Source organism: Python bivittatus, unplaced genomic scaffold (assembly GCF_059951505.1).
Source record: "Python bivittatus isolate LINGU-HERP-01145 unplaced genomic scaffold, Pbiv_v1 ctg000170_np1212, whole genome shotgun sequence".
Taxonomy (NCBI): domain Eukaryota; kingdom Metazoa; phylum Chordata; class Lepidosauria; order Squamata; family Pythonidae; genus Python; species Python bivittatus.
Window position 1 is genome coordinate 1,317,136 of NW_028277039.1, and position 26,655 is coordinate 1,343,790.

General features: G+C 48.7%; 2 protein-coding genes across 2 annotated transcripts in view; one reads left to right on the forward strand and one right to left on the reverse strand.

The window, feature by feature from the left end:
• Positions 1-558: 558 nt before the first annotated feature.
• HSD11B2 (hydroxysteroid 11-beta dehydrogenase 2) lies at positions 559-23,267 on the forward strand. Its single transcript, XM_088135470.1, has 5 exons — positions 559-943; positions 19,297-19,509; positions 21,218-21,403; positions 22,028-22,165; positions 22,779-23,267. Exons 1-5 carry the CDS (start codon positions 679-681, stop codon positions 23,138-23,140), a joined length of 1,164 nt encoding a protein of 387 aa, XP_087991596.1. The 5' UTR covers positions 559-678; the 3' UTR covers positions 23,141-23,267.
• A 1,762-nt stretch (positions 23,268-25,029) lies between these two features.
• The window catches only part of ATP6V0D1 (ATPase H+ transporting V0 subunit d1), a 33,996-nt gene continuing 32,370 nt past the window's right edge, over positions 25,030-26,655 (reverse strand). The window contains exon 8 of the mRNA XM_088135473.1: positions 25,030-26,572. Within this exon, the coding sequence (XP_087991599.1) occupies positions 26,411-26,572 (162 nt within the window). The 3' untranslated portion in view covers positions 25,030-26,410. The remainder of the gene's footprint in view (positions 26,573-26,655) is intronic.

A 26,655-nucleotide genomic window follows, 5' to 3' on the forward strand; every position in this document is an offset into this window, starting at 1 on the left:
TTGGGAGGGCACAGCGGCTGTTTTAGCAGTAGAGTATGTATATACAGGCCATACAACTTGAAATGCGAAGTTAGTCCTCCTTTGGAGCCTGCCGGACTGCCCGGTAGGAGGCGTGCCCAGGGTGCTGGAGCGTCCCCCTGGCCCAGCCTGGAGTCTGAGGGTGCTGGAGGCCTTCTCAGAGGGGTGCCCCCCTCTTGGATCCTCTCCTCAATGCTGCTCAGTTGCAGAGGTGGCGAAGGCCCAACTGGCCTCAGCCCGCACGCTCTTCCCGCTGCGCCAGGACATCTTGCGGGTCCTGGTGCCCAGGACTTCCCAGAGGGGCAGCCTCCCGACTGGGCGGCCACCCTGGGCTGGGGGAGGAGGGCCAGTCCGGAGGCCCCTGGCAGCCACCCTGGGGCAAGGGCCTGGGCCTCTGCCTGCATCCCCCACCCAAAGGCAGCCTTGAACCTCTCCCATTGGCAGCGGGGCAGGGCCAGCTCCTCCCCTTTCAACTGCCTCCTTTTTTACAACTCCTGGGCCGCTTTCTTCCTCACAGTGCGGCAGATGCGCAGGGGGGGCACCCGGCACGGCCCCTGCCTGCCTTCCTCGGCCCGGGCTCCCTGCCTTCCCCGACGCGCAGCCTCCCAGCCTCTCCTCCCGGCGGCCCGACGGCCGGCCGGCGGGCCTCCCGCTCCCCGCATGGAGTTGGGCTGGGCGTGCAGCCTCTCCGTGTGGCTGATCCTCCTCGGCGGCCTCGCGGTGCAACTCCTGCGCTCGGACCTGTTGCTCAGCCGGCTCCTGCTGCTGCGAGTGGGGCTCGTGGCCCTCCTGCAGGCGCTCGGCCACGCCGTCCTGCCTCTGCCCCTCAGCGCCGCCCTCGCGGGGGCTGCCTGCTGGCTCGTCGCAGCCGGCGCCTCCCGACGGAAGAGGATCCCTGCGGGGGGGAAAGCGGTTGTGGTGACAGGTGAGTCTGGCCGCCCTCGGGCGCTTCAGCTGCGGGAGCCGATGGGCAGCGCTGCCTTCGCGGGCCGCAGAGCCCGACCCCGGCGCTCGCCGGGCTGGAGTCGCTCCCGCCGGGGCCTCGCCAGAGCCGAGTGGCCCGGGAGCCGGAGAGGAGCGGGGCCCGCCGCCCTTGCCGAGAGACTCGGCCCCGCTCTGCTCCGAAGAGGCGGGAAGCGGTGGCCCGGCCCGGCCCGGCTGGGCCCTGGAGAGTGGCCCCCGCCCGCGGCCGACTGCCCGCCGTATCCGAGCCAGAAAGGGGTCGCCTGTTTCTCGGGAAGGGGAGGACCAGAGATGCCCTGCTCGGGCATGGCCGCGCGCTCTGCCCCGAGCAACGGCGCGCTTGAGCTCGCGCGGGGCCCAGAGCGCCGCCCTCGCCACCGCTGGTGAGTCCACTTTGACCAGCACGGCTGCGAGACCCAGCTGGCGGCGGGGCGAAGCGAGAGATACCTCAGGCTGCTGGACCACTTTCTGACGCCGCCGCCGCCGCCGCCGCCAAAACACAGGAGTTGGCTTGCTTAAATTAGTGCTGCAGAGGGCTTTCTCCCCTGTCCCCGAGGCCCGGGCTCGTACAGGGCCCCACTGCTTAGGCAGAGGTTTCTGAGGCCACGGGCAGCATTTCCTCCAGCCGCCAAGAGCGCTGCCCCCCCGCCCAGGCGCCGGCGGCCCAGCGCTCCTTCAGCCCCCTCCCCGGCCGTCGCTGTCTCGCTGCTAGAGAGCGCTCGGCGCTCCGGAGCCTCTCCTGGGACGGGACGGGGCTGATGAGGCCAGAGGTCAGCGGCGCCCGCCCCTCATTAGGGACAAACCTGCCTCCGGCCGTTTGGGTGGAAGACAGCCGTAGCAGAAGAACAAAGCTCCGTGGGGTGGGGGCGGGAGGAAATGACCCCCATGAGATCAGTTCTGGCGCCGCCGGCGGGAGCCGGGAAGTTCCACGGCTGAGCAGGACCGGCGGCTGGTGGAAGCCGGTTCCTGCGCGGCTGCCTTTGGAGAAAGCAGACCGGGGTGCGGGGAAAGTCAAGCGCGCCCTGAGGCCAGGCTGGGGCTGGCTGGGAAGAATGCGTGTGCCGGGGGGGGGGGGGAGGGCGCAGGGGGCGGCCCCTGGCGCCGGCTCGATGAGGCCAGGCACGCCGGCCGAGCTGATGGCTCCGGCTGGACCGCAGACCGAGGGAAGGCTGGAGAAGGGCCCCGCCTTGGCAGCCGGGCGGGCAAGTGAGCCCCGGGAGGGTCTGGGGCGGGGGAGAAAGACCTGGGCAGACCATGGGATCACCACTGTCAGGACTCACAGCAGAGACTGTAGTGCAACACCTAGAAGCTATAACACTGCCTCACATCCAAGCTAAAGTATGGATCCGGTATGTAGATGACACCTTTGTCATAATAAAAAAGGAACAACTGGAGAAGACACATGAAACCATCAACAACATCTTCGAAGGAATAAAATTCACCAGAGAGGAAGAAAACAACAACACGCTACCCTTCCTGGATATCCTCATCAGCAGAGGAAACAACAGCAAATTAGAAACCCAAGTTCATCGGAAGACAACCCACACCAATCAAGTACTCCATTACCAAAGCAACAACCCAACCTCCCACAAGAGGAGCTGTGTAAGAACATTGTTCAAGTGAGCAGAAATGCACTGCAGCAACCCAGAACAGCAGAAAAAGGAAAAAGACCACCTATACAACATCTTCCAACAAAATGGATATCCATGTAATTTTATCAAACTTACTACAACACAACCTTCACAAGCTATGAAAAGGATCACACTGCCATACATCAGAAACGTCTCAGAAACCACCAATGGACTATTACAACCATATGGCATCTCTGTAGCACATAAACCAACAAAATCACTCCAAAATACCCTAAGTAAACCAAAAGACCCAGTAGCCCAAGAAGAAAAAGCAGGAGTCATCTACAACATACAGTGTAAGGATTGTAACAACCACTGCATAGGACAGACAGGCAGAAGACTAGCAGAGCGCATCCACGAGCACCAACTAGCGGTCAGAAGACATGATGAAAACTCCTTAATCTCACAACACATGGACAGACTCAACTATAGTTTTAACTGGGAAACTGTCAGCATTTTAGACCAAGCTGAATCCAAAAATGCAAGAGAATTCTTGGAAGCTTAGTATTCAGACAAGGCAGCAATTAACAGACACATGGAGATTAATAGCATCTACATACTATTCAAAAGAGACAAAAGACCAGAAGATTGCCTCGCCAGCAATCATCACCCAGATAAGCAACGGTTACCACCAGGCACACAATCAAGCAGCAAACATATGCCAATCAAGGAATTACCAGAGGAGCAAAACAAAAAAAAACCCGCCAGCACTGGCAAGGCAGGCCACAGCACATAAACAGAGAGCAAACCCCATCCCATTTTAGCACTGGAGATGTTACCTAGCCAGGTAATGAAGCCAGGTTTGCAAGAAAAGAACCAAGCTCAGAGAACCCCACGAACTCCACAGTTCAACCCTGAGCTACACATATTCGCCTTAAGGTGGTGGTGATGGTGACATCAGCTAGTGGTATACCCCAATCTCAGGCTCAGTCTTTCTGTATGAAAACAGGAGTGGGGGGGTGGGGGATGGCCAAGCAGAGGAACTGGGCTGCAAGGAGCAGTTTGGTTCAGGGCAAAATTACAGCTACTAACTGTGCATTTAGACAGGGAAGTTTCTTGTGGGAAGAAAAGCAGGGAATGCTTTTCAAGGTAATACATTATCCAGCAAACTCTACATACAATTCTTCCTGTGTTTTCAGATGGCGTCATCTGGGGGGTTTTGAACTATAACTCAGAAGAGTATATTAGTCTGGAGGCTTATAAGCGTGTTTAATTTGAAATTCTTGTATCAGCAGTAGCTTGAAGCCTCAAGGAGCATCCAAAGGACGTTTCTCTGGTTCTGGGTCAAATGTTTGCTGCTGGGGCTCAGGAGAGGCTATGCTAAAGCCAGATTATCTCCCAACTGGGAGAGTTGCTTGAAGGGGGCGATTCCCTCTCTGCTTTTTGCAGCCATCCAGCTGTGATTTTCACAGGACAAAAGTGAGGTGAAGCCCTAATTAGACACATCTGGCCATGCGGTACAAGGACGCATTAGCTGCTTCTTGTACAGCCTGTTCCTAGTCAAACTATATATATTCCAAAAATTCAAAACTGCTACTGCAAACCATTTTAGTGATTCTGGCAGGTTCTCTTATCTCCAGGAAGATAAGTTTAGAATTGCTTCGGGCCAGCTGGGTTAAGACAGTTTGCTTGGGGCTGTTCCTTCAGCTGTGCTAGGAGTCTACTCTTGGTCACAGTACTTGCCAACCACTGGAATCCATTTGGTTTTAATTAAAAATAGAAATCTGTATAGCTCGAGTTTGCAACCTTTAGCTAGTCTTTACTTAGATCAAATCCAGATTTGGGGGGGAAATAGATTTGATCCCCTTGGTGAATTAGGAACTGGATGGGGCAGTATAATGTTTTTTGCTTGCTTTGGTCTCTCAATTCTTTTACTATTAGCATTTTCTGGGCTATTTTGCTGGTTGGGTCAGTGGGACACAGTGTTATGGTGGTTCCAGTCCTTTCTAGAAATTGTCCCAGATTTTGGGAACCTGCTTGAACAAGAATAATTCAAATAAGGAAGTGAATCCTGGACTTGAAAGGGGTTCTCGAAGTCACAAAGCTCAACCCCTGCTTCGTGCAAGAATCCAGGTTGAAGCAACCCAGCTTAGCCTCGCTTGAGCACATCCAGCAAAGAGAAGCTCATCACCTCTCTGGGTCATTAGTTCCCCTGTCAAACTCTTCTTACTGTGAGGAAGTTTTTTCGAGTATTCATGTAGAATTAGACTTCTCTGTCCAGCATTCTGGAATGAAAGTGAACAGGACCTGACCTTCTTCTAACCTTTCAGATATTTGAACAGTGTTATCATATCTCCCCTTAGTCATATTTCTCAGGAGTAAACATACAGTACCCAGCTTCTCTTCATAAGGCTTTCCAGAATTTCTCAGAATCCTTCCAGACGCTATGCCACACTACACAACTAGAGAGAGTGCTGAAGGTGGAATGTGACCAAAGCAGAATAGGCTACAAGGGTTACTTCCCATGACTTGGAAATTATACTTTTGCTCATGCAGCCTAAAATTGTATTTTCTTTTTTTAAAGCCACATCCCTATGCTGGCTCATATTCAGTTTGCAGTCAACTACAATTCCAATATGTCTTTCACAAATACTATGACCAAGCCAGGTATTCTGTAGTTGCACACGTGAACTTTCTTTCCTAAGTCAAGATTTTTTTTCTGTCTTCTAAGCTATTAGCTATCCCACCTAATTTAGTACCATCTGCAAATTTGATAAGTGTTCCCTGAATGTCTTCAACCAAATCTTTAATGAAAATATTGAAACCTAGAGGACCCAGGACCAGTCCTTGAAGCGCCTCTCTTCAACTTTAACCATTGAACCACTCTTAATATGATTTTGGAAACCAGTATGTGTCCGCTTAACTATTATTCCATCCAAACCACACTTAACCACAGCCAATGTCATGCTGAAATCGAGTTATATGATTCCTAGAGGATTCCCAAAGTCTATTAAGGAAGTTACCTTATCTAAAAATGAGATAAGATTAGTCCTTGCCAAATCCATGGTTACGCCTGCTAATTTCTGTATTGTTTTCAGGGTACACACAGATCAATCCTTTTATGATCTGCTCTAGAATGTTTATCGCTAACAAACCACCTACTCTGTCATTTGTTTTTTCCCCTTTTTTGAAGAGAGGGCATTTGCTCTCCTGTCCTCTGGGGTTGCCCCAATTCTCAGGATTGCTGAGAGGGAAGAGCTGAGAATTCATACCTTACGCTACAGCCCATCTGGCCTCATTCAAGGTAAGGAGGAATTCCCTGACCGAGGTTCCGACAGGCTTCAGTCTCGACCCTGTTCCTGCTCTTCATAATATTTTTGTTGGAGAAAACTGAACCAGCAGAAGCAGCTCTGGGTTTGCCTTGTTGCTTGTTAACATTGTGCCTCCTTCGCTGAGCAGCCGGCTACCTTTTCTTTTTTAACCTGAATATGTCAACAGGTGCTGTTTTTACTCCTCTTGGTGTCTTTTGCTGGTGCCAGCTTCTTGGAAGCTTTTATTTTCCTGAGCTGTGACTCTAGGTTGCCTGTATATGCTCTTATTCAGCTTTTTGCGCAGCTCAATTTTTTCTTCTTCTTCTTGGGGGAATTGTTTGCAGCCCTGCTTTGAACTTCTCCTTCTTCAGGCACTCCCGCCTGTCTCGGCTTCTATTTCCGTTGGCCTCTCCTACCGTGGGATCCTATTTATCATTGCTCTGCTTGTTCGCCTCTGTTTTTGAAGTCCAAGAAGCATGTTTGAGTTTTTGTCCCCCTTAAAAAGCAAAACAGGACTATTTCCACTTCCACAGTTAAGTACTCCTCATTGATTTGTGTCTAGTCAAAGATGATACTAAGTCAGAGTAGAATTTCTTGTGCATTGTCGAAGGCTTCCACGGCCGGCATACCGTGGCCAGTGTGGGTCTTCCGGGCTGTGTGGCCATGTTCCGGAGGTTTCGTTTCCTTTCAAAGACTTTATTTTCCCAGTGCTGTGGGGCATGGGATTGGGATGGGTGTAGCAATCTCTGCCTCAGTAGATCTCAGGAGAAGTTGCGCATGGCCATTGTCTAGGGCTCCTTCCTATTTTTGCTGTTTGGAGGAGAAGTTGGAATTGTCAGATTTAACCTTCACAATTTAAAGGACGTGTTCAGGACAGCTCTCCACAAAATATTTCCCACCAGTTAAAATATGCAAATGCAAACTAATGCATCTCTCCTAAAGTAGTCCAGACCAAAGATAACCCAAAAGAAAATCCATTTCATGTACATGCTTGTTTAAAACCAACCGGGTTATGTAAAATAAAGCAATAGTAAAATGATAGCTATTGTTTTTATTCAAGCTATTCTCATTGGAAGAGCCAGTGTGGTGTAGTGGTTAAGGCACCAGGCTAGAAACCGGCAGACCCTGAGTTCTAGTCCCGCCTGAGGCACAAAGCCAACCGGGTGGCCGGGGGCCAGCCCCTCCCTCTCAGCCCTGGGAAGAAGCAGGCGAGGGCAAACCGCTTCCGAAAAGCCTTGGCAACAGGACTGCAGGGACTTGTCCAGGCGGTCCCCAGGAGTCAAAACCTGACTTGGAGGCAGCCCCCCAAAATCTCATTGGAACCAAAGGAAACTCAGAGTCCATCTACTACAGAAAGAAAAATTGTTGTTTATGCAGATTAAATTTGAATTTTGGTTAATGTGTGTCCCCCACCCAAAGGAGAGAGACATACAGTATTTATTGTTATGGTCACTGACCAACATTCTGAGCAATTATAAAAAGTTACAAGCCTCAAATTAAAAATCATAAGTATTTCTAAAAACAATAAAAGTAAAGGAAATAGTTCACTAAAATGCTATGAATGCAAACAATATTGTTAATTGTTTAATTTTAACAATAGTTAAAAACTATTACTAACCCCCCTTAAATATTAAAAACAAATAGCAGGATTATCAAACTACTTTAAAGTGCTAAAAAGCTTGCTTACTACATGCTAAGCTACTAAGAAAGTATATAGGCGCATGTATGAGTGTACCTATACTGTAAAATGTATTTGGGAAGTGACTGGTGAGGTATAAATTAAATGTTATATTGGTGGGATCTTAAGGATTAAATGAATAGTTTCCTGCAATAAGCAGTGGTGGCTTCTCATAGAAGCAGTTCACCCCTCCAACTAGTCAACATCCTTTGATTGTCTCCCAGTTTTTATGTTTGGATAATGTTTCATATTTTATTATCTAAACTACCAGAAGTGGACTTTGGAATCTGGTGGCATAGAAATTCAACAGATAAATAAATAAGAAACCATTTCACTGATCTGCTTCTCTGTTTATATAGGTATTGCTAGATGAGATGCAATAGGAGTGCTTGAGTTGGTCTCAGTGTTCAAGGCCTTGGGGGGTGGATGGTAGAGAGGTGAGGAGTCTGGGTTCAAATGGAGCCCCAGGCCTGACAGAATGTCCCTCTGGAGCTTCCTGACATCTCTGATGGGGGGTGGGCAGGGGGTGGAGAAGGGAGGGGAATAGCCTTAGAGACCAGTGAAGATGGCTGAGGAGTCATCAGATCAGAAGCTTCACTTCTTACGTGCCACCATAGATTTTTGTTAATGTAATGTGATAGTATTTTTATTTCAAAGCATTGCTTATTTATTTATTTATTTAATTTAATTTAATTTAATTTAATTTAATTTAATTTAATTTAATTTATTTATTTAAATGATTAGCCACCCAACTCCAATAGACTCTGGATGGTGTACAAAATGAGAAAAAAAAATCATAAAAACAGTTAAAAACACCAAATCAGATGGCCAGCCCAGTCTAAAATGAATTTATCAATAGCCAAATCAACAAAACAAAACGGGGGCCCTAGACATCAACCCCAGACCTGGGGCCAAAACCAGGTTTTCAGAGCCCCAGGAAAAGGTGTTGTCCTTATCTTGGGGGGGATGTTGTTACAGAGGGTGGGGGTCATGACGGAGAAGGCACGCTTCCTCAGTCCTGCAAGATGACAATGTTTAATAGAGGGGACCTGGAATGTACCCAGTCTTCTCGAACATACGCGTGTGCAGAAATGATTGCAGATAAGCGGTCTCTTAGATATCCAGGCCCTCTGGCATAGAGGGCTTTATAGGTAATAATCAGCACCTTGAATTGCACTTGGAAGTTGACTGGCAGCCAGTAGCAGCTCGCATAGTAGTGGTGACACATGGGCACACTGAGAGGCACCTGTTACTGCTTGTGCCGCCGCATTTTGAACCAGCTGTAGCTTCCAGGTGGTCTTCAAGGGCAACCCCATATAGCGCACATTGCAAAAATCCAATTTTGAGGTGACCAGGGCATGAGTAATTGTCTGGAGGGCCTCCTGATCAAAGAAGGGGCATAACTGGCACACCAGGAGAACCTGTGCAAAACCTTCCTGGTCACAGCTGCCACCTGCTCTTCAAGCAGTAGCTGTGAGTCCAGAAGGACCTCCAAGTTGTGCACCAGTTTGAATGGGGGAATGCAGCCCCACCCAAGACCAAGGATGGTGACATCCCTGACTCCAGGGGTCCAAACAGCCACTCAGTCTTGTCAGGATTGAGGCGAAGTCTGTTCTGCCCCATCCAGTCCTGAACAGACTCAAGACATACACTGACAGCATCACCTGTGCGGCTCAGGGTTGATCTGCGGAGCTGGGTATCATCAGCATACTGGTGGCACCAAACCCTGAACCAGCGGATGACCTCACTCAGTGGTTTCATGTAGATGTTGAACAGGAGAAGGGAGAGTGTTGAGCCCTCTCAGGACTTTTTAGGACTTTAGTCGCATAATCAAAAGTGCACCCTCCAAACTGGTTTTTAAAAATGTATAGTTAAATATCTGATAGTTGCCTGACTGCTGATTCTCTCTACAAGCTTGATATGTTAGGGTCACATAGATTAAACTAACGGCAAGTTCCCCTGTCTTCTCTTGTTTCAAAGAGGGATGTATTCTAAATAGTGAATGAGCACATGCAATATGCAAATGCAAAGAGCTATAGATCCTAGAAGGAAAAGCAGGGGTGCCCTATTCCATGGGTCGAGAATGGTTGCATGTTCAGCCCTCTCCTCAGGGAAGCCTCCTGATGCTTGTGGTTCTGGTGGGGAGAAAGGGAATTCCCAGCACGAAGGACCTTGGGAGAAGCCGTTGACCATTTCAGCACCAAGGAGAGCTGCAGGGTGAGAACGTGTTCCAGCAAAGGGGGATGGAGATGCAAAGCCTTATGAGATCCCTCCTGGGCTCCACGCTTCCCCAGTGAAGACCATGGGCTTTAAAGATCAAGAATCCCATTCTTCCTGTGGTGTCTGTTGAGCAGTAGGTGTGTGGAACAGGATGGAGGTGGCCCCTTGGCTGAACTGAGGAGTTCAGTTCATTAGCAAGAGCCCTGACTTGGGTTCAACAGGCTCCTTGCCATATTTTGGGCCATGTGTTAGGCTCCATCTGTGGAACAGCAGTCTGGGCTCCCTGATGCTGCATCTTCTGACTGCTCCTTGGGCAAAGCCGTGACATGACTCAGCTGCAGCAGAGATTTGCTTGGTGGAAACCCTTTCAGTTCAGGCTTCCCTACTCAATCCCTAACCACATCTTTACTAAAATGAATTAAAGCTGAAGAAACAAGCTCCTTTTCTAACTTTGGAAGGATGGGGCCTCCTGGCTCCATTAATTTAAATACTGCATATGTTTTGTCAGAAAAACAGTCCTAATTGTGGTTTCTCCCACAAGGATTTCTGAATGAATCCTAGTAGAATTTGTCTAACTTGTTTTTTTTTTTTTTACTTGAAGGATTTCAGTGCAATTTCCCAGGCAAAACAAAATTACAAAAGGTCAAAATGATATAAAACACCTTCAACTGGAGCCAGAGTTTAGGATTCGGGATTCTGAATGTCAATCAGCAGGAATAACTCCCTAAAATCAGAATGGAAGAAGGCCAGATTTGGGGTGATAGAAGAAACTGGCAAAAGAGAGAAAAGGTTCAAAAGTGGGCCAGATCCAGTCTGCGGTTAGAGGCTTCTTCAGAAATTGGGCAGCAGCTTGGAGGGCTGGCGACTGTTCCATCCCAAGCCTCCCTCCCAGTCATGTGACCCAGAGCAGAGAATATGCAGCCCCCACCGCTTTTCAATGTGTGTGCACTCGTGCATGCACGTAACGCCCTCAGAGGTATACTATATACTTGGTTACAGAGAAGAAAATAGAGTAAGAGCTACTGCTCATGAAATGGTTGAGGAGAATTCCAGAAACCATTGTTTTCATGCTTTCCCTACCTTGTTTCTATGTGATCTCTCCTTCCTAAAATGCAAGTCCAGAACTGGATGCAATATGTCAAAGGGCCACCTGATCAAAGGAGAATGGAGAGGAATGATGGCCCTCTTGAACCTTACTTTTGTCGAGGCAGCTAAGGACTGAATTTGCCTTTTTTGGAGCTGCATCACACTGTTGGCCCATGTTCAGCTATGACTCCCCAGGGCCCCAGGTCCTATTCACATGTACTGTTGTGCAGTCTCCCCCACCGTATAATTATTTTTTTATTTTTCCAATTTAAATGTAGCACACAGGTTGGCCAGGATTGCAAACATACTTGGTCCTGTACTGTTTACAGGTTGATGGTGACGATGATGATTGCTTTTGTTTTATTATTATTTTACATTGATAGTTGGCAAAATCCATAAGGACTCTTGGCAGTTCGCACGATAAAATACACTAGAAACAGCATACAATAAAACGACACAAATAAAAGGTCCATACACTAATGAAAGCATAAGGTACAGTTAAATTAACAAACCCAAAGTTGGAATCAAGGCCCAAACGATCTCTGGAAGGGCTGTTTTGAGCGGATTTCAAAAGGCAGTTAGGATGGGAGCCAACTGGATGTTCCCTGGGAGGCTGTTCCAAAGGACTAGTGTAGCTTCTGAAAGGCAGTCCCCACCAATCCTTGCCTCCCACTTCCCAGATTTGGGTACCTCTAGCAGTTTCTCCCAGCTAAATTGAACTGATCGGGCTGATTCCAATGGGATAATGTGCTTCTGCAAATAACTGCACAGCCAAGCCATCCCAGGCTTTGTAGTTTCACCAGCACTTTAAATTGGACCTTGGAGCTTCTTGGTAACCAGCGTAGGCCCACAAGACTGGTGTAATGTGCTCCCACTGGTGCATGCTACACTCTGACCCAACTGCAGCCTCTGAGTGATCTTCAAAGGCAGCCCCATGAAGAGTGCATTGCAGTGATCTAAGTGGATGGTGATGAGGGCAGAAATCACTGTGGCAAGATCTTCCTGCCTCGGAGAGGGCTGCAACTGGTGCGCCAGCCAAAGCTGAGAAAAGGCCCCTGATCGTGGCTTCCATCTGCTGTTCTAGCATGAGCTGCAAGTCCAAAAGGACCTCCAAGTTGTGAGCATGCTCCTTCAAGGGTAATGCCATCCTGTCAGGAAACACCACTGGAGTAGGTAAAGAATCCCAGTGGGCAAATAGTAACTCTGTCTTGCCAGGGTTCACTTTTATTCTTCACTCCCTCACATCCTCCAAGTACTGGGACAGGGCTTCAGTAGCAGTCTGGCCTGGACTGATGATATAGAGCTGGTAACATCAGCATATTGATGGTATTGAACTCCGAACCTTTGGATGAGTGCTCCTAGTGGCTTCCTGTAAATGCTAAACAGGAGAAGGGAGAGAACTGCCCCTGCACACCCCACGAGAGACTAGCCATTAAGCCCATTTTTCCTCCCCCCCCCCGCAACTGGGACCTCAATGACCAGTGCTAGACCCATGAAATTTGACATTTTTTGTCCAGTCTCCCACCTTCCCTTTTCAGGGAAGGTTGTTGCAGCTCAAGAGGGCCCTGGAGGAAGACTTTTCAGTTAGGATTCAGGCCTGGTTGTAGCACTGAGACACCACTGATCACACTTGTAGATGATTTCTAGCAGGCTCAGGGCAGGGGTAGCGTATCCATCCTTGTGCTCCTCGATCTCAGCAGCTTTTGATACCATCAATCATGGTATCTTTCTGGATGGGCTCAGAAGATCAGGAGTGGGAGGCACTGAGGAGCTCAGTGTGACTATTCAAAACACCTTGTGCAGCTGTTTCATCTTTCCCTCCATAACATTTAGGGAAAAAAATGGACAAAACAGTGAGGAAAACATGGGAAGTTGCAGTTGGAAAACAACATTTTCCATGCAGAGCCGTTGTGCAATTAATGCCTCAATAGAAAACTCTATGGCACACTGTTTTTTTTTCTGAAACATGGGCTGGATTCACAAAGCATACTAAATTAGACCCTGGTGAACAAACCACAGCTGCTGACTTCACATTGTAACATAAGATATCGGCCAAGACAAAGGCTGTGTTTCTGCAACATAGTGAATCACAAATTACCCAACACATTTTAGCTGGGTCTAGCATGCCACCGTTAGATTCATAAATGCGCAGAATGACAGCCGAGAGTATTCATACTGAAGGTGGCTTCCCATCAAACTAGAGAGAAGGCCGAGAGGTGCCACGAGGCTCTGTCCTGGGCTGCCCTGGGCTGCTCAACATTTTTATTAATGACCTGGAGGAAGGGGATGATGGTCAAATTTGTGAGTGACACATACCCTAGAGAAGTGGCTAAGTCTTTAGGAGAGAACAAGAAGATAGAGATAGATCTGGACAGGCTTGAACAATGGGCCAAAATGAGCAAGATGAAATTTAACTGGGAAAATAATTAAAAGGCACAAAATAGGAGGGGGGAGATCTAGCCTGGCAGTAGTACATGTGAAAAAGATCTGGGTGTTCTGGAAGTCACAAGTGGGACATGAATCAATAGTGTGATGCAGCTGCTAGAAAGGCAAAAGCGATTTTGGGATGTATTAACAGGAGCACAGAGCTCAGATCGTGCGAAGTCCCTGTCCCACTCCACTCTGCTTCGCTTAGGCCCTGCTGAGAATCCTGAGTCCAGTTTTGGGCACCGCGGTGTGAAAAGGATAGAGGCAAACTGTGTGAGTGCAGAGGAGGGCTAAGGAGATGGTGAGGGGCCTGGAGACCAAGTCCAATGAGGAACAAGGAATGGAACTGGCTACCTTTGATTTGGTGAAAGAGAAAACTGAGGGGATGGGTGATAGCAGTCTTCAGCTATGTAAAGATTATCTTACAGGAGGGAATGGGCCCAATCTCCGCTGTTCTGGAGGGCAAGACCAAAACCATGAGGTTGAGACTGTAGGCTTGTGTTTTCTGGAGGGTGACTGCTGCCCACCAGCGGAATAGGCTGCCTCATGAAAAGGCCTGTCCTTCATCACTGGAGATCTTAAAACAAAGGCTGAGCAGCCATCTGTCCAAAATGCACCGAGCAGAAAGTTGAACTAGGCGACCTCTGACGTGAAACCTGAATCTGTGATATATTATTTTAAAACCTATTTTGTTTCAACAAGCTAATTAACAGAACAATTAGTGTATGCATATACATGTACTAGAAATGTGATGCAACATTAAAATTAAAAGAAAAAAGGCCTAGAAAATTCTATCCTAAACAAAGCAACTCCAGAAAGAAAAATGTCCAAATTACTTTAAAATCTTCCTTTTTGTCAGAGAAAGATGTTGACGGAAAAACTCAGATGTTGACAAATATGCAGGATTCTAAAGCATCTGCATTTCTAGGGACCTTGAGCGGCCTCTTTAGAAATGCCAACAACTCAGGGGAAGGGCTCTGGAGTCCTAAGGGTGCACTTTGGTGACCCCGGGCTGCACAGTGGCTGCCCACCGTTCCGAGGAGAGCCTGGTGCAGCCTAAAGAGCAACACTGGGGCCTGGCTAAAGCTCACCAATCATCTGGACCAGAGAAGTTGCAAACCGTTTGTTCCCCACAGCCACTTATGCTGACCTTCTGGAGGAACATCAGATTGGCGCAGCAATTAGAAGATAGAGATCACACAGGTGCGTTCAGTGATGAGATGTACTCTTGCTCCTTTGAGAAACGCCCCTCTCCAGGTTCTGTGAAGGGAGCTGAGACCTGACAAAACGGCTTTCTTGATAAGGAGAAAATTAAGAAACTGGGAGAGCCCCAAACATTTCAGGTGTGTCTCCTTCTCATTCAGTATCATAGGGGCTTGTGGAGGCCAGTGGCTCTGCCACTCCTACATTTGGAAGATTGGGTTTAAGGAAATCTAGATGGTAGGCTGGGTCATCTCATCCGCCTAGAACGGCTCTGAATCCAGGGGAGTGGTCTCCAGCCAGAGTGGGAACAGGTTCCTTGCTAAACAACGAAGACACACACACACACTCATACCCTCACCATTAAGGATTTCCACACACTTAAGCATGCATATTTATTTATAATATTTGTTTGCTTCCCTGTCACTGGCTGGTTTGGGGGCAGATTACAGTAAATATAAAAGTGCTGTTAGAAATGTAGAATTGCCTTTTCTATATAGTCCTGAGCTTAAGGGTGGCCCTTCGTTTGGCCACATGAGAGAAAACGCCCATTGGTGGCTGGGCTGGGCTGATTTCGTGCCATCTGGGTGGAAATGTAGGTTGAGAGGGAGTGGCAGCGGTGTGCAGACCAGCCTGCAGCACCCTCCACTTTGTGGGCTGGCAGTTGGCCTGGCGCTGTTAATGGTTAATGTTGCCATAAATCTGCTGGGAAGGGAAGCTCTCTCACCATCCCTATCAGAGAGAAAAAGAACATCCTGTTCCTTGAGTTGCTGGGGGTGGTTTCCATTCCTCCTCTTTCTCTCCCGCTTGGCTTGAGCGAGACAAGCCCCCCTCCTGGGGAGCCTGGTGAGGAGAGAGGCTTTTCCCCAGCCAGGTTTCTCCACTCATCTGGGGCTGCCTCAGGAGCAGTGTCTCTCCTGCCCTGAGTTGTAAGCCAAGAGCAGCTGCTTGGAGGACATGCAAAAGGACAAGGCCTCCTTCCATTGTGCAGCTCACAGGGATGGAAGCAAGTAGTAATAGTGTACCCCTCCCTCTTGGCCGTGGACAGGCTGCCCCCTGAGGCTTCCCCCTCCTACTGACCCATCACTGTTCCCAACGTGCACCATTACTCCGCCCAGGGTTTCCTGATACAAAACCCAGCCATACCTACTTTTTCCCCCTCCCCCACCCTCCTTTTTAACATGGCGCTGGCTGTAATTTCAGCAAGAAAGTGTGATGGGCGCCGTTTGGGCTCTGCCTTTCTCTCCTTCGAGGCTGGATTTAGAAAGAGGCAACCCCGGAGCCGTGGGCACCTGAACAGGGTTCTGCATTGTACCATCAAGACACGGGTTGGCATGCGCCACACACTTGCTTCGTGAATCAACCGACTTTCTGGGCTTGCTCAAAATACTGAATCCTAAAACTAATTCATGCTTGTACCTTCCAAGCAAGCTGTAAGTAGTAGAATAAATATAATGGCACAAACATTTGACAGGGGTTTAACAAATTGAGAGAAATCTCTCTACCTTCCTCCCCCCTTGCAGAACTGCAGGCTTTGGACTGGTCTTCCTTCAGGAACGTTTCCAGCACAAGCCCTTCTTACGTCCAGTGTCTTTGTGAGAAACCCACAGCCTTCCACGCTTGGTTTTAGATTCACGCAGCCATGTTGGGAAGGCCTGAGGTCTGCTGCTGTAGTTCCTAAAAGCCACCGTGGCTTTGAACGGTTTGGGGCAGGCACGGAAGGGAAACCGGCAAAGCCACAAAGGCCCATCGTAGGTCCGGACCAAGCGGTCAGTGACAACTGCGAACCGCTCAAGGCTCAAGGCAGGGAGCAGCTGGTCCAGGCAAGACAGCGAAGGGTCTCTCTCCAGGGGAGTGGAGGGTGGCTTGTTCTGGATGGGCCCCAGGATCACGTTCACAGCTTGGGGTGCTTCTGGCTCCGTCTTTGCCAGAGCCACAAGGGCTTTGGTACCAGAGAGCATCTTTCACCAGGTTAGGCTGAACCAGCAATAGCCTGACTCCGGTGGAGGCTCCCTCATTACAATAAACCATGACCTGGCACTTTCTCCTAGGGCTGCCCGGAAGATCATTTGGAAACTTCAGGTAACACAAAATACCGTGATGAGAGTTCAGACTAGCACTGGGTGGTAGGAACAGCACACCAGCCCTGCCCTTCAGTTCCGTCCTGTCCATTTCTCCCCGTCCCTTCCGCTCCAGGGCCCTTTAGTGGGTCTTTTCAGAGGGCAAGTGGGTCTTTTCAGAGGGAGCCCCCTGACTTTGCAATACTTTCCCTACTGAGGTCATTTTATTATTTCTTCAGCTCCAGAAAAAGACATTTTTATTCTCCCAGGCTTTCTAATAATGTGGTAAATCCTGCTGTGGTTTTTAACTTTCTTAAACTCTGATGCTGATTTTACTTCCTGTTATTGTTTTAATGCTTGTTTTGCTTATTTTATATTTTTGTCTTTATTTTTATAAATGTTTTTATTAACTTATTGTTTTCAACTTTAAATTTTAGCTGTAGGCTGCTTCAAGTCTTCTTTCAATGGGAAATGTTTTAAATGAATGAATAATAAAACAGTTAGGGAGGTCAAGCTATAGGGCTCCCTAGGATGCCGTTCACTTCTGAATCCTGAGTGGGTGACTTAGGGGAAGGCGAGTTCTGGCTCAGGCAGCAGCGCCCTGCTGCCAGCTGGTAGCGTTGCTACCCAGGACGGGTCCACAGAAGCTACTTTTGCGGCTGTCTTTCTACAGCCAACGGCAAGATCAGCAGGTGCTTTGGGTTCAGGTTGTAAGTGGTGGCACCACAGACAGCGGTTCCTGGCTTGGGACTGGAGCTGAGGGAGATAGAGGAGGGGGAGGGGGACCCGGCAATTGCCGGCGGGAGGGGGTGGCTTATGGTCTGTTCTGCTCTGTGATGTTCTGGTATGTCAGATTTAAGGGGGCATTTAGGCCTTGTGGGGAACCATCCCCTGCTTTGTGGCTCAGGGGTGATACCCTGCAGTGGGCTGTTCCTGGCCCTGGCCCTGGCCCAGCCTCCCTTGTCCTGAATTGAGAGGTAAAAGTTACTGGTGAGAAGGTACCTCCTCATGCGGCATGTGGAGTTAAGCCTGAGTGGAGGAAAGTTGAGAAGAGCTGTGGATGTTGGTGATTAAAGCTCTTGCGTGGGCCTCCCCGCCTTCCAGGCAGTTGATTGGCAGAGTTAATTTAACTCTGCCAAATGGCATCTATTTTGTGCTACAACTAGCCGGTTTCACATTAGCTGACTGGTCAGTTGAGCCCTTGTGGCATTCCCATAATATCCTGATCCCCAGCTGACCTGATATGGGAATGGGGCCACCAAGGCACATGGACCAGCGCCATACAGAAAGTGCTTCTGGTATTCCTGGGTTGAGGGAGGAGCGGCTGGGGCCGCTGTCCAGTCAGCACCACTTTGCCAGACACCACAGCTCTGGTCTTCCCATCCCAGCAGAATTCCGAGGTGGAGCAGCCTTACTGGGTTGGCTGGAAAACTCCAAAACGAGGAAAAGGGTCTCTCGCGCAACTCTGGTCTTAGCTGAGCTACAGGGGCTCTTCCATAATGAGCTTGGAACCAAAATGGAGGGCACCTCCTCCCATAGGCTCCCACCACACCCTCTGTTCAACAGTTGACTGAAAGTTGGGTGTTTCCTCCATTTGTGGACACGCAACACAAGGCCATCTCCCTTGGGATGCCAACCATCCATTCTTCGACATATTATTCTTTGAAGATAAAAATCAGAGCAGCTTGGCTTCGCCTTTCCTGGCAACTGATTGGTCTCCCTGCAAGTTCCACCAACTTCTGGGTACCTGTTTCCTGGTGTTACATTTTTTTTTTATGGTGTGGTTACTTTTTGTTATTAAACTATTTGCTTGATCAAGGAAGTAATCTCCCTGAGATTGCAAATGGCTTGTGGACGTTTGTATCACTCCTGATGCTGCGGCTCTTTCGATCATCCGCATGACAAAATGACAGCGTCCTCCTGGCTTTAGAGTCAGGAGCTTTGCTAACACTTTTGGAATCTCAACATCCCAAAAGTTGCAGCATATAATGTGTCTTCTTAAGGTATTTATTCCTATAATAAGGCAATAATAATAACTGCAAAAGACTCTGGTCATATTCTCACTTCCGAGGTTGGGGTGCTCATTTTAATGTTTCTCCTCCCTTCCTTCCCTTCTTTTGTACTGTCATTTACAGCAAAGTCGTTCCTGAGGAAAACTCAACTGCAGAGTCCAGAATGTTTTGAACATTTGGGTGACTTTTGAATACTGCATGTTCTTCCCGCCTTGTGTTTCTCCTTTGCCACATGTCCAATAAGCAGATCTAGTGCATTTACTAATATTTTACAAATACTTTCCATTTTAGGGGCATTACCTTTCACCCCAGTTAAGTGTTTTAAATCCCCAACAATCTCATTTGGAAAGTTAAGCATGTACTTAATTTTTTCTATTGAAATTAATTCTAACAAGATTTTGTATGAGACTAATGTACTGTATCTATTCAGTGCATTTAAACTTTGTCTCCATTTAACTTGTGACTGTTCTGTTTTATGTTTAAGTTTAAAAAAATGTGAAAAAACAACAAACATAAAACAGATTCTTGGATGCCTTAAGGTGTAAAGCATAAAAATTCCATAATTCATTCATTCATACCTCCCTCCCTTCCACACATTTTGATACAGCCCACCTTTGTCCTTTCATCTTTTTTAGCTTCATAGCAACTATGTGAGGTCATTACTATTTCCATGTGGCACCCAGAAATGTGAGGTGGGGCAGGAAATTGTTGTGTAACTCTACCCATCGCTCTCCTTTATGGCCCCCCCAGGATGTGATTCGGGCTTTGGGAAGGCGGCTGCCCAGCATTTGGACGGGCTGGGGCTCACTGTCTATGCCAGCGTGCTGAACCTGAAGAGCTCTGGGGCGGAAGAGCTTCGGCAGACATGCTCACCACGGTTGACCCTCGTGGAAATGGACCTTACTAAAGCTGAGGACATCCAGCGAGCGCTGCAGTACATCAAGGCACGGACCATAAGGACAGGTAATCTGAGATCAGAAGCAATCCAGGGATAGAATTCTCAACAGAGGTATGAAGAGACGATTCCATCTTTTTAGGGGCTTTTAGAAAAGGACAGATCCAGACCAGGTAGAACTGGAGGTAGCCTCATCCAAATCCTTGGCCAGATTCAAAGTAAGATTTGGAAAAACTGAAGCTTTTCAGCCCAGTTGCTAGCATAGTAAAGACACAGATACAGACACAATGCCTTTGCTTGTCAGCAGAATGAGAAGCAGTGCTACTCACTCTTAGCACTTCTGGGTGGAGAACGACGTCTCTTTTCTGGAAGAGGACTCCATCAAGTTGCGCTTACATGCCTTTTGCTGTGTCTCAGTGTTAACTGATCTTGCTGGTGACACTGGTCATTGGCAAGGCAGATGCTGCTGGGACCCTGTGGCCAGAAGCCCCCTTCCCCAATGCCTGGCTGATCCTCAAGGGGCTGCAAGTCCTGCTGGTCTAAATATCATTCTGACTTGGGGGGGGATATGTTTATTGTCCCTCTCTGCCCTGGCCTACAAGCTTAACCCTCCCTGGGGAAAGGAGGAGCCCTCTTCCTTCTGCTGTTTCAGCCCCTGCCTCTGGGCCCCTCCCTCCCTCTTTTTCTCCACCAATATGGTGTTGGGCTTGCAAAGCCTGCCTTGAGCCCAGGGTTGCATGCGTATGACCAACACGTATGGCCTTTCCTAGGGGAATAGCTCAAGGCATGTTGTTGTGTCAGCTTTCAGACGCATAGATGGTGCTGTGTCCACCTATTCAGGAGCAGTTACTCCCAGTATCTAGGAACACTTCCCTCTGTTTCTCAATATGCTTATCCCTAGGGATCATCTGATGAGGGGATGAGGATTTTAGTGACTTCCAAGAGTGGGAAGATCACCATAAGCTTTGAAATGGTGTCCCACTGGTGTCTGGTCACCGGCCCTTGGACTCCAAGGGAGAGTGCCCACAATATTTCAAGTGTGTCTATTGACTCAAAAACACCTTCCCCTCCCCCACAACTTGATGACTTCCATGGTCTATGTCAGCTCTTTGATCTTGGGATCCTTTACTGAGCCCAATCTTTTGCTTTCTCCTCCCAGGGCCCTGGCCAGCGTGTCCTCCTCCGAGGGCCTGTATGGTGCTGAGAATTGAGTGTGAGATGTTCTGCATGCAGTTTTGTACTGAGGACAGCTCTTTTGGGCATTAGCCCAGCCCGGTAGAAGGAGTGATCAGAAAACAGTAACCAGGGCCACTGTCAGGGAGATTAACATTTGTCAAGGGCCAGGTTTCATTTTTAGTTTAGTTTTTTTCCCGTCCTGCTTGACTAACTTCTTTTGCACCTGTGATGGATAGCCTGAGCGGGGAAGATTCTGGAATGGAGCTTCAAGGTTGTCGGGAGGGGGGAGAGACACTCCAGGGGAAGCACCTCCCCAGCCCGCAAGAAGACTCTGGGAAAACGAAGAGGATGAGGCTGGCTCCTCCCTAGAGCCTCACGGAGTATATTCTATAGTAGCTGTAGATAAGTTTAGTCTGGTGAGATTCTGTCTAATAGGTAATAGTCAATAAAGGAACTCTACTGCACTGAATGGTCTCATTGTGGTTCTTGGGCTGAACCTGACATCAATCTCGTTCCCCACTCAGGCTATCCATCACAGTGCCCTGTCTCAAGATGAGGTGGGCATTTCCATATTTCCCTATCTTCTGCTTCAACATGCAGGTCTCTGGGGCCTTGTGAATAATGCTGGGTTCAATGACACCATTGCTGATGCGGAGTTGACACCCCTGCTCCATTTCCGCACCTGCATGGAGGTGAATTTCTTTGGGCCCTTGGAGCTGACCAAAGGGCTTCTGCCCTTGCTGCGCTCATCTCGGGGAAGGATCGTCACGGTCAGCAGCCCGGCTGGTAAGGAGAGCCAAGGGCTTCCCGGAGCCCCATCGGAAGAGAAGCCTTGGTCAGGCAGAGCCATATGGGAGCGGCGGCCCACTCCTAAGTTTGGGTTTTCCTTTTCCAGGGATGGAGAAAAAGAAAGGCAGTCAGCATCATGCTAGTGGGCACTCAACCACCTGAAAAACAATTTTAGATCTCTGGTTTTGTTTCTTTAGCAGATCCTCGGAGGCTTTTGTCTATACCTTCATTTGCTAGAAATACATGGTCCCCAGAATACAAGGGGTTGCTACGGTAACGAGTTTGTCCAGCAATTCATCAGTGATCTTGGTTTGGCACGTTAAGTTAATTAACTTAACAAACTAACCAGCCTTACTTTATCTAGCATATTCTTGAACCCAGCCTCCATTGTTAGTGTACGGTTTGGTGTGCTGTGTGAACCGAGGCAATTGTGTGAAGCCCAGTTAAATTACCCAAGAATGCATGCAAATGTAGCTGCAGCTAAAGTTGCTGGCAGCCTTGATCCATTAAGAGGGTGATGACAAGGATCTGCTCTCAAACATAATGACCGGTGGAGATCTCTGGGGAGGAGGCCTTTAAGCCTTCTGAGACTGACCGTAAGGCCTGCTTGTGTTCCTCCAGGCAACATGCCCTACCCCTGCTTAGCCGGCTACGGTGCCTCCAAAGCGGCTCTCAGCCTTCTGATGGACACGTTCCAGTGTGAACTTGCACCCTGGGGGGTCAGAGTGAGCGTTATTTTTCCAGGGTACTTCAAAACGGGTAAGGCTGAACATTGGATGATGCTGTGCCATGTATGGATACATGTATTTTTCTAACACATGGAAACACAACATATACCTGTACCTCCACTAAGATCTCTGCTACTTTCCTATGAGATTTTTCATTGCTCTCTTCTGAGCTCAACTACTTCCCAGGAAACTAAATGCATCTCAGGAAATGAACTGAGTCAGCCCAAGGTCTTGCCAAACAGTCCTTGTCAGTGGACATTTGTCTGCAAGACCACCCACATTGTGGGTGCAAGACCACCACCCATTCCAGAGGAAGACCAACCGGGGTCTTTCAGGGAAACCTTGCTACCCTACTCAAGTGGGTATTCCAGAATGCCTTACAACAGAGCTTGAACAGGAGACTAGTGACCCTAATTTGTGTGGAACCTGCAGCAGGGACCCTGAATGTGTCTAAATGATTGTGAGAATGTTGCATACTGTCTACAGCAAAAGCAAGCAGGCAAGCATTCTCTGCTGTCATGACTTAAAAATACAAACTGAGGTTCTTGGAAGACCAAACTTTACATCAACACCAGCCTTCTCCAAAGCCTTATGAAAGATTAAGCTCTCCTCCTCTCCCCCTTTCCCTGGTTTACTTTTTTCAGGTGGCACTTGTAACCCTGAGTATTGGAAGAAAAAGAAGGATCAGCTCCTCGCAGCATTACCTGCTGACCTTCTTGAAGCCTATGGAGAGGAGTATCTTGAGGAAATCAACAAGCAGTTTGTGGACTTCATGAAGGTGGCTGTGGAGGACCTCAGCTCTGTGGTAGACAGTATCACTGATGGCCTCCTTTCCACCAACCCACTGCTAAAATATTACCCAGGGAGAGGCCTGTGGCTCATGTACTTCATCCACCACTACCTCCCCCACAGAGTCCGGGACCTTTTCCTGAAAGCCTTTTTTATCAACCCAAAGCTGCCCAAGGGGTTGCGTCCCAAGGTCTGCCAGACCCCCGAGCATCCGTGAGAGCTGCTTGGGTTCTTTTGCACCTGCACAGAAAAGCTCTGGAAAATATTTCCATGGGAAGGGTACCCCTTTTTATTCCACCAGTATCAGAAGAGGAACTTGTTTCTACAGAAACAGGCCAGCTCAGTTTGTCAGTCCCAAGGGACAAATCCTGGGTTGCCTCCCATAATGGCTTTTCTTGGGGGGACACAGGAAGCACATCTGCCCTGTTCCTACTCTGCAAGGCCTCAAACACCTGGATGTGGATAGCAGCACCATTCTTTTGAACAAAGAGAATCAATTGCTTCTACGATATACCTCCATAAATGTTGCCATAGTCAAATTAAGCTACCTTTTCTTGCCACTTGCTGGACAGGGGCTGACCTCAAATACAGTGGCCTTCTGCTTGTTGATGAGCCAAACCTGCCTCTGATGCTTGGGGCGTGGCCAGTTTTCCTTCCCCAGAGATATCTCCCCTGCAACTCTCATTACCACGCAGGGGCAGCATCAAGGCAGCTACCAAGACTCTTAAGGCTAATGGTCTGCAATTTTTTTCAAAAGGAGCACAATTGTGTTGTTACTTAGCAAGTTAAATAAAAATTATTTCAGTACTGGATTACATATTGTGTTTTAGTGGGAACCATCAAGATTTTGACCAGACTAGAGGAAGGGGTTCAGCTCTCATCCCAGCACCAGCAGGACCTATTCCACCTATAGGCCTCTGCTGCTGGGCTCAGCCTGCCACTCATGGCTGCAGCCCCACTTAAAAAGGCTCTACACCAAGGAAGCTGTGGGGCTGACCCCTGTTCGTCTGGCTCTCCAGGACCATGCAGCTCACCTTCAGACCACCCTACGAGGACAAGAGGCGCCACCCTTGGGGAGGAGGGCGTGATGACTATGCAAGGAACCAAAGAGCTTTCTAGGTGCTTCTCAGTGAAAAGCTCATGAGCGCTTGCTCTTGCTTGCTCTGGGGCTGACTGACATCCACAGGGATAAGGCAAAGCTGCAACACAGGATGTCACTGTCACTTGCAACACACTTGTTCAGTTTTTCTTGTTTGGTAAACTGTTGCTTAGAGTTATATTCCATGACCCAGCAGAGCAGTTTTAAGAACAAAGTGAAATTTTCACTTCATCTTTTCTATAAGTCTAGCAATTTCAGATGAACTGGCAGGGAAAGGGCTCTGTTTGAGTCAGCTGTGTATTCACTGAACTGTCGAGCCATCTGGCCTACCTGAAACAAGCAGTGGCCCTTCACCCACTCGCCAGAGTTTCTCAAAGATGGTTTGCCCAGACCATTAGCAAGTTCCTTCTGCATCCCATGGTCCAACTCAGCTGGCAATGAATCCTGCCCTTTACGACTGCCTAGCGGAACACAGACCCTCTTGCTGGAGCAGAGAGCCAAGACAAAGGCTCAGGGGGACGCACAGGAACAGGTGTAGAGGGATAAATGCGGTTCTGATGAAGAAAAATAGAGTAGGACCTATTTTGCCTGAGAAGCAAGACAATTATGAGATGACATAATAACCATTGCCACATTCAAGTATTTGAAGGGTTGGAATGTAAACAATCAAATGTATTATCTGCTTCTCCAGAACAGGAATGAAGACCCAGAGGCTGAACTACAACTTGAACTTCTTTGCCACTGGCCCTGTTGGCTAGGATTGATGGAACCTGGAGCCCAAAACCATCTGGTAGGCCATAGCTACTGCAGTCCTGCCCCAGAGAATAGGGTCAAAGCAACAGAGTAAGCATTAGAACTACCTGTTTGCAACGATCTGCCCTTTAGTTTAAGTGGAAGCCACAGGATGATCTTTGGGAAAAGCTGCATGTTACCTGTGTGCAGCTTCCCAGGAGGTTGTGCCCAATCTCTGTGGAGTACCAGGAGTATGAGAAAGACCAGAAAACAGAAACAGTAATTCAGCTGTTTATCATCATAGTTTAAGAGGAAGATACACAGCATGTCAAACACTGGGAGTACCACAATCACTGAGCAAACACAGAGTCTTGGACTGACCTCTTTTCACCCACAAAAGCCATGAAAAGGTTTTCTCCTGCAGCTAGCAGCATTTTACAAACCCCAAAAGAACCGGTGATGGCATCCAAAGAGAAGGAGACCAAGGTCTGGGGAAGCCAGACAGAGCAGGCCAAGCCCATTTCTGATGAGTGGCACACCAGGGATGGATGTTTGCCATTTCTGCTGCTTGGGTGTAGGAGACTTGGCAACGAAGAGCCCTCCCTTCCTACCAGGGACCAAAGGTATGACTCTTAATGCTACGCCTGCAAAACACAGGACTCTCCTAGAAGAGGAGCGCTTTGGGCCAATTCAAAGGGAAACTTTTTCAATTACTGCTGGTGGGAGAAGAGGCGCTGATGAGGCCAAAAGCACCAGCCTTACGTGTTTGAGCGAACAGGGGCTAACGCCACTTGCCCAGCCAGGCCTTAAGAGCCATCCAAGACAGAGAGTTGGAAGAGCTTAGAGCTAACCATCCCATGCAGGGAGATTCGCTGCCTCAGCCCCAAAGCTAGGAGAGGCAACGGCTCCCATGCCTGAACTCAGGGTTAAGACCCTTCGGTGGCCTCGGGGCCCTTGGAAAGAGCTACGACTGACTGTCCTGCCAGGAGGAAAGAAAAGAGCAGAGCGGGAGGTGCTGCTCAAGGTGAGAGCCACCTTTTGGGGAAGGCAGGAGGCAGCCCAGCAAACACAGTGCTGAACGCTCTGCTGAGGAACCTGGAGACCACACAGGAAGGGAGGAAGCAGGCAGGCACAGGAGAGAGTGGAATGCGGGGGTGGCGGGAGATGCCGTTCTAGAAGCACTGCAGGCAGAAGATTCCTCCTAGCCCAGACGCTTGCTTAGCAGCTGCTCCAGGGTGCCCCAGAAGAGTTACACTGGCCTAAGTTTGAAAAGCATCTGTCTTGTAACAAGATGGTGGCAATGGACAGCAGATGATAAGAGTGGTCATGAAACGAACTGGTCTCTCAGTGTGCCCATGCATGATCCATGAAGCTGACCAAAAGGTGTCCCACGTGGAGGCACCATGATGGCATTGGATGAGAAACCTTCTGACACAGCACAGCAAGACACCTTCTCAACAGCACAGCTAGTTTGTACAGATACAGAATGACTTAGCCTGTTCTACTCAGGCAGACGCAATGAGTCCAATGAGTGCAATAAGGAAGGGGTATGTGTGGAGACCCTCCTGCCCCAGCTTCCCCCAGGCATGGGATGAAGGCAGTAGGCTGCAGTGCCATCCAGAATATCTACTGGCTTTGCCAGACAAAGGGAAATACTTAGAAGATGGGAATGTAGTTGTCAATCTTTGCTCGGTGGCGCTGGGCAATGCACTCTGCGATCCACACAATGTTCCGACATTCTTGCTCCTTCAGTTTCACAAAAGCATAAAACACACCAAAATGGAACTGGTTCAGGAAAGCCAGCTTGTTCAGCTTCACCTGCCGGGAAGAGACACAGCTAAGCAGACGTTCTGCTGTCCTGGGGACAGTCCCAAGTGTCCAGCAGGAGCCACCTTCCTAAA

Coding starts and splice junctions, on each gene's coding strand:
- HSD11B2 (XM_088135470.1), top strand. CDS start 679: ATGGAGTTGGGCTGGGCGTGCAGCCTCTCCGTGTGGCTGATCCTCCTC. Junction 19,510..21,217: donor GGCACGGACCATAAGGACAG/GTAATCTGAGAT, acceptor TTCAACATGCAG/GTCTCTGGGGCCTTGTGAAT. Junction 21,404..22,027: donor CACGGTCAGCAGCCCGGCTG/GTAAGGAGAGCC, acceptor GTGTTCCTCCAG/GCAACATGCCCTACCCCTGC.